The sequence below is a fragment of the Rhincodon typus genome, chromosome 18 (assembly GCF_021869965.1).
Source record: "Rhincodon typus isolate 14 chromosome 18, sRhiTyp1.1, whole genome shotgun sequence".
Taxonomy (NCBI): Eukaryota; Metazoa; Chordata; class Chondrichthyes; order Orectolobiformes; family Rhincodontidae; genus Rhincodon; species Rhincodon typus.
The window spans coordinates 22,787,648-22,795,796 of NC_063349.1; the positions used below are offsets into that span (position 1 = coordinate 22,787,648).

At 35.8% G+C, this 8,149-nt stretch overlaps 1 protein-coding gene across 1 annotated transcript; it reads left to right on the forward strand.

Moving 5' to 3' along the window:
• Positions 1–391: 391 nt before the first annotated feature.
• LOC125485356 (titin homolog) lies at positions 392–5,989 on the forward strand. Its single transcript, XM_048607758.1, has 2 exons — positions 392–495; positions 2,784–5,989. The coding sequence occupies exon 2, from the start codon at positions 2,985–2,987 to the stop codon at positions 4,689–4,691; it is 1,707 nt and encodes a 568-aa protein (XP_048463715.1). The 5' UTR covers positions 392–495; positions 2,784–2,984; the 3' UTR covers positions 4,692–5,989.
• The last annotated feature ends 2,160 nt before the right edge of the window (positions 5,990–8,149 follow it).

Sequence of the window (8,149 nt, forward strand, 5' to 3'; positions counted from 1 at the left end):
TTCATTTGATCTCCTCCGTTGTGGAACTTGAGGAATGCGGAATAGCTGCCCTCTTTGCCCACAATATCTGTAATCACTCACAGTATATTCCAAAAGAATTCTATGGCACGAAATGCCTTGAAACACCACATTAGGGTGCTTGAGCAGTGCAAGTATGATTTATTTTAAAGTCAGAGAGCTAACATTTTGACATAATGATGGCACATATTCACAGCAAAATTAATCACATTTTTGCAAAATTCAGTTTTTCATGGAGACCTCAGTCTTTTCAGGAAATTTGGTAAACAACTCTTGCCACCATAGCAACCAGCTAATCACTTGCTCAGAGCCTAGCAACAGCTGGAAGCTGGCATGATCAACAAAGTTGAAGCTTCAGAGTCAAATTGGAATGGTGAAGGACACAGGACGGAAATGAAACTTCTAAACCTCTCATTACATAACAGTTGCTCAGGGAGCACTGCAATAAATCGGAAGAAGGGTGTCAGGAGTTATTCAGTAAGCTACTTTCAAATTTATCAATAACTATTCATGTATATCATGTACATTGTTTCAAATTTAAGGATCTGAACAGACTATCTGAAGGAAAGATATAAGAAAATATTTTATCATAAAATGGAATGCTTCAAGTGGCTATATCCTTTCATAGTTCTAGACTTCACTGCAATAACAAACATTCATGGTAATAATATTTTACAAGATTAATTTCCTTTTAATGTAAATTAGTTTTGTGAGCTTCTCTGCAATCAGTGATACATTTTAAGTAAGGAAGAAGAGGTCAACTAGACTGTAACTTATGTGTAATTCTGTTATTACTATTTAGTGAATCATGTATTTTAGTTTTTTGATATTCACAATTAATTTCCGAGGAATGGTTTTAATACCATTGCGTATCAATGCTTTCCATTTTAAAGTTTTCCCCATATTCCACTTGGTAATTCTTAGTAATTTGTGTACCATCTGACCCTGACTCATTTCTCTGCAACTCATTCCTTCCTAGCAAGTTATACATTTATAAAAGCAATTAATTGAATTGAACTCAAATTAATTCCCCTTGTTAATATTTGAAATTATGTGATTTGAGTTCTCATCATGTTCAATAAAACTCAGTGTAGAGTTTTACCAAGCTGTTGAAAGCATCTTCTGAAAGTCTGGTCAAAAATGGGAACCTTATTTCAAGATCTGGGGCCCAAACCAAATTTGGGTGCCGTCATTCAATTTTTTTGGATGATGTGTTGAACAACCCAAGCAGATAGTTCCACAGGGTATTGCTGAAGACCACTCACGAAACAGTCCACAGGAAATATTTTTAAAAAAATTTTGTGGACTCAGAAGCAGTATGCATAATTATAGAATACACATCTTCAGGAATTATCCTCCTCTTCCCAAAAATAGTGAGCAGCCTATGAGTCCTGTCTCAGTGCATGCAGCTCATGGGTATAATGGAAGTGAGATCTAACCATGAAAGGCAGGGATTAAAAGTCAGATTTCATTCAACAAACTACCTTTCATCAACTGTGTTGGTTTTTGCAGTTGTAAGGGAACAACAAAACCCATGATCACTTACTTCTTCTTCAAAACAGTGGGATATGATCAGAAATATTATCATGTTTCTTTAATTTTACATTTTAGAAGTATCTTTGCTCTGCAGTGATAACAAGAAATAGAAGTGTGTAAGATCTTCAGATAATCAAATTTCCTTTAAAAAGGATTCGTTTACTATTGTAATAATTGCAATTGGAGTTTTCACTTCACCTTATTTTTCTGTGAATATTTATGTTCATCATAGTAAAGAATACCAATGCTGGAGATCCATATTATTTTTCTCACTAGACAGCATTGTTAAACCAAACCCTTCCAGCAAAGATGCATCGCAGCTTAAATGCAATTCAATAGCACTCGAACACTCCCATGTCAGATCCATTTAGGTTACACATAAAGAAATCCCCTTGCCCAATAACATACCTCAACTCTAATGTTTATATAATTAAGAATGTCAATGAATTAGCATGTTATCACATTGTAATATCTAGAAGTACTTAATGCAGTGAATTACTTTGTTTTATAGTGATGTTGCACTGCAGTTCAATATTCACAGATCAATTTTTGTGCAATTAAATCTAAACTACCAGGAGTTGGGCTGTTACTTTCCTCAAGTCTTTTTCATTGAAGCCAATCTCGTCAATGCTTCCTTATTAAACTTCTTTGGTTTTAATATTCTGGGAGCAATTTGTTCTGCTTCATTATGGAAAGGAAAAGACAGGTCTTACATAATTCCTGAATGAATCAAAACTGTTAACCAGTCTTTATTTTTGAAATAATTATTATCCTTCTGCAAATTTATGCATTGCATGTTTTTATTTCACATATTTATACTTTGTAGATTTAAATTTTATCCTCATTGTCTTGTCTACATTCTTAGTTGATGAGGCAATTTTATTCCTTCAGTTATTTTTTCTATTGAGATAGAAGTCACAATTGTCATAGGGTTATGATAAGATTGTGATGTAATTGCTGCAAATAAATCAGTAGTTTTTCTGGAGGTCATTTGTAAATTAAAGAAGTTAGTACATTACAATATGCAAGCTTTAACTGATCGAAAATATTTCAAACAGATAATGTGTTTATGAAAATATGGTATTCTGGAAGTATTTCAAAGTCTTTTATCTTGTGCTGTATCAATACCACATGCCACATTATTAGATTATATAAATACTGGAAATTGCTAATTGGAGCAATTATGTGAATTTCCCATGGTTTAATTCTGGGTTGTGGTTCATTTGTAGGTTTCGTCATACTGATTTATCCTAGGAGGATTGAACACCAATCATAATTGATTTTGGTTAATCTTATATCTACAAAAAGCATATGTTCTTCTGTGAGTCAGGTTACTGCTAGACCAAAATAAAACAAAACTCCACTAGGAATATTTGAACACAATCTAAGGAGTTAATGCTTCTGGAAAAACAGTTTATCTTTACATACAAATGTCGAAGATAAAGAACGGGGATAAAACTAGAGTGAAACTGCAAGAGAACACCGAAGGAGATAGGACACGAAAGTTACTCATTAATGCAGAAGTAATGTGTTTGGCTGATGTGTTGACAGACCCAAGGCAACTGCTTCATCGAGCATCACATAAAAAGCCTGGTAGGGCTGAGACATATAATTTGACTTCTTTAAACACGGGACGGCTCTCCAGAGCAATCAGTATTGATCATTCTGAAGATTTCCAATGTGGGATGAATGAAAACTTTGAAGAAAATGAAAACACATTGTCTCAAAATCCACCATGTCCAGCAAAGGTTCATATAGTTAAAAAGGAAAAAAAGAACATAACAAACAAAAGTAAAACAGCACAAGGTAATGTAAAGATATTTGAGAAGCCCCGAATAATCATTACCGTGATGAAGCCGTTTGGGCTACGAGTTCTGCGTTCCAATCCAGTCCCAAATGTAAATGTGTCTATTCGACACATTCAAAAATGGAAAAAGAAAATACGAACCCAAACTAAACAGCAGAGTGAAGATATTCAGAAGAAGAAAATTATGATCCCAGTAGACAATCATCTGGAAAATTCAAATGATTATATCGTAAAGAAGTGGATTCAACAAAAGAATATGTTACTAAGAAAAGAGAGAGAAAGGAAGAAGAAGCAGAGACGCTTAGAAAAAGCAAATAATAAAAGACAAGAAATTGATCGTCAAAAGAGGCAAAAAGAATCTGAAGAAAAGGTTAAAATGTGGATGAAGAACAGAATAAAAAACAGTTCAAAGAAGAATATAAACATTAATGAGAGTGTGATTTCACTCAGCACAGATAAAAGTGCTCAAAATGCAAAAGTGTCACCTCCTGTTGTAAATGCAGTGAAAAAATCTATTAGCCAAAACCCAATTAAAACCTTAAAGACTGAAAAACAAATAACTGAAGAAAAGTTGGAGCTGAAAAAGAAAAGAGTCCTTATCCCAGGTACGCGGAAATCCACAACTGAGACAGTATCTTCAAAACCATATTTTGTTTCATTAGAAAATCAACTGATGAATTTATGCAAAGTGGACTCCACCATGGTTCCAAATTCAAAGCAAGACAATCAAGAATTTCAGAAATCAAACAGCAAGAAGGCACAGAAGGTTAAATTATTGCATCAACCAATGGAAGTAAAATCGTTTTCAAAACCAACCTCTTTCAAAGTGACAAAAAGAGATTCACCATGTTTCAGCAATAAACCTCAAACTAAAGAATTGAATAATGGCAATTCCAAAAGTAGAAAACATCTTATACACAATCTTCCATTCAATGAACTGCTTTCAAGAAAGTCAAAGAAACCCAAGGAGTTGCAAGCAAAAGTGAAGGAAAAAGAACCAGAATTGGATAAAAATCTTCAAACTGTTGTCTCAAAAGTGGCAAATAAACAAATGCAAAATAAAATAGATAGCAAAAAGAGTGTATTTGGAAAGAAAGAGTTTGGTAAGTTAGCTAATATTTCATTAGCATCTGAATTCACAGCAGTAACTCCAAAACCAAAATGGCTCCAAGAAGCCAAAGTTACTCCAGCTGTAAAGAACTGGTTTGTGCATAGATTGGAAGAGAATCTGAATGGTGAAAATAGTGATTCATCACCACAAGATGGCCAGAAAGTCCAACTTAAAACATCTTATTCTTTGTGTGGAAAGACATATGAAGCAGCTAAATAAAGGTCTAATGTCCTGAAACAAGATGGTGCACTGAGAGATAAAGAGATTGAAGAAAGTTCAGAGAAAATATTATTTGGCTTTAATGAAAATCTCTGTCGAAGATCATGTGTTCAGGAAAATAACATGTTAAAACATAAAAAAAAGGCAGCCAATGAGTAACTGAACTGATCTCATACTGGAATCACTTTGTAAGCAAACACATTTTAGAACAGATTAATTTAATTTGATCAATGAAGTATACTGACCAGTAGATTAAAATTACATACAGAAGTAAAACTACCCCTCATCCTTCTTATGATCACTGTTTTCTTCAAAAACTACTACTTAAATGACTGTGAAAGATGCAAAATTTTTAAATGTCCAAATGCCATATTGGTGAACCAACTTCTTTTGAAGTTATTAACTAACCCTAGTCATGTACTAATTTTCAAAATTGTGGAATGTCTGAACAATATACAAAATCTTCTAAACCACTTGTTTTTGTAAAGAAATAATTCTGTGTTGGTGGAAAAGGAACGGTGAAATCATTCTAGTATTACAGGATTGTACTCTTTCAGTCAGGTCACACAGATGATAGTCCAAATGCCCACAGGTTTGATTCTTTGTCATATTCCTTGGCAGAAAAGATTACTTGAGTTTATCTGTGTATTGGAATTTGCGTAAAAACACTATGCTTTCCAAAGTTTGTTACTGAATATGTCAGAAAGTTGAGGTAATAAACTGAACCGAATGACTAATACACCGATAGAGTTGCTCTGGATGGGAGGAGAAATGGATCAATACTCTTCCTATGAACTAGAATTATGTTCCTTTCCAAATTTTCACTTGTTTTCTCATTATAGAAGTACAAATAAGAAATCAAAAAGTACTTGGATAAGCACTTGAAGTGCCCTAATGTAAAAGACCATGGGCCAAGAGCTAAAGGCTGGATGATTCTGTCAGCCAGCTTCCATGCTGTACATTACTATGATTCTATAAATTAAATGACTAGAATAATACTGACTGTGAGTAATTAAAGTACAATATATATTTAGTAATTAGTATAACAAACATAAGCAGAGGGATATGTTTTCCGTAGTATGTAAGCTGTCCTCCTGATTATCTGGAGGAAGCTCCATCATGAGGCAGCTAATCACGAGAATATTAATATGTTAGAAGTTCAAACATCTACTTACGTATGAAATGCATTGAAGAAAGCTATTATGATACCTAAGAAGAGTTCTGCAAAGTTATTTAAGTAGTTGAAGAAGATCTACCTTTGTAATGTATAGATTGACCATCTATGGTATCTGAATAAAGTCTGTTCCATATACTCAACAGTGCTGTGAAAGTCAGTCAAAGTTTGATGCTGTCAACCAGAGATGAAAGGAGGCTTAACTCATTATGCTGTACTAAGGGTCATGACTATATTTTCATATGATTGTGTTTATTGATGGGGCCTGATAGTCTGAGCCCATGAGTGATTCAATTAAAGTGATCAGAAACCTGCAGCATTTTCATGATCAGGCTACCTTAGTATTCATAGTAAATCGCATGGAACAACTCATCATTAGGAGGGATATAAAATCTAGCATCTGCCCTTGAAACCCAGCTACTGTAGGCCAGTGGAAGTCGTGGGGATGTAATCCTCAGGGAGGATTCAGAGGTTGGGTGGTTGTGACTGTGAAATCTTTTGGGGCTAGTGGGAAATTGACACTTCGGATGCTGCAAAGCCATTTATAAATCTTTATGTTCACAGCTTGTGGAGATTCTTTGAATGCCACTGGTTAGAGCCACTCTACAACAATCACAAGCATTGCACACACTATGCTCTTCAAAATTGACACTTCAACATTACAATGGGTCCATACAACATCATGGGAGCCCTAATGAAACTCACACCTGTTTCCTGAAAATTTTGGTCCAAGATTTTGGGAGTGAGAAACCAGCCTCCTGTTATATAACCATTTCAGGCAAATGTCGTACCATCTAAATAAATGGTAGCACACAACTTTCCCATTTCCTATCTCTGTATGCACCATTTCTATTTCCTAATGCTGCCATTATTATGTAAGAGTGAATAAGGAAAGATAGTGTTGGACTCTGAGTCACTAGGAACTGAGTTGCAACGGTACACACTATTCCATAATAAGATTGCCATCAATAGATTGCAGAGTTTATATAGAGCCAAAACTAAGGATTTTCCTAGTTAATTTCCATTGCTTGTGTCTCTAAATAGCAGTCCCTGTTGAGTTCATGGCTTTTTCTTTGATGAGTCCTGCTATGTGTACTTTAAGTAAGCCTCTCCCACAGTTTACCAAGGACTAAGTAATGGATTTCCTACCTTTTACTTTCTTTCTAATTTATTCATTCATTCACAGGATAAGAGCATGCCTAATTGCACAGAGGGCAATTAAGAGTCAACCACATTGCCTTGGGTCTGGAGTCTCATGTAGGTCAGATCAGGTAAGGATAGCAGTTTCCTTCCCTAAAGGACATTGGTGAACCAGATGGGTTTTTCCTGACAACCAACAATGGATTCTCAGTCATCATTAGACTCTTAATTCCAGATTTTTTTTATTGAATTCAAATTCCACCATCTGCCATGTGAGGATTCAAACCTGGGTCCCTAGAACATTAACTGGGTCTCTGGATTAACAGTCCAGTGATAATACCACTGGGCCATCACTTCCCCTGGCTTCCATAGTCTTTGAACTTTCCTTCTCAGTTGGAATTAGGTTTCTGAAATTCTCCTTTATCATACTAATTTCTGACTTCCCCAGTGCTGCAACCTCATTTTTAATTGTTTCCGGGGCCCTTGCTTTCCCTAACAGCAACCATGTCTCACTATGGCAGTGATGTTCAATTTGAGCTGTAAACACTTCACTTACTTCCAACTTATTGAACCTCTAAACTGTGCCTTTTCTATAAAGTTTCCCCATTGCCTACCAGGAATTTCAACTTTATTTGTGGAGTCGCCAATGTCCATTTGTCTTACGGCAGAATGATGATTTAGGACCATGCCTACAGATCATTGGTACCCAATGCAATTGCTTTGGTGATTTATGTCTCATACATCAGTTTACCTTTAGCAGATATGATGGTGATATCATTACTATATCACAGCATGTGACCTGAAGGAGGAAAGCTCCAAACAGTTAAGGAGGTTGGGTGGAGTATGGGAGGAGGAAGCCAACAGCAGAGGCTGCCGTGATATCCAATTGACTGCCTTACTTGGATGTATGGTGATGCTGAGGCAGGACAGGAGACAGTGGGGGCGTTGTTGGTACTGTCTGCAGTATTGGAAAAGATTAAAATAACACCAATGGAAACAGCTGCTAGGCTGTGATTGCAGCTGTAGCCAGTGCGTCCCAACAGATGCGTGCTCACGTGAGTGAGAGAAGGCTTTAATTACCTCCTACATGTCAGCAAGACACTGGCTCTAATTAAATGCTGGACTGCAATCTCAGTGGGCTCCT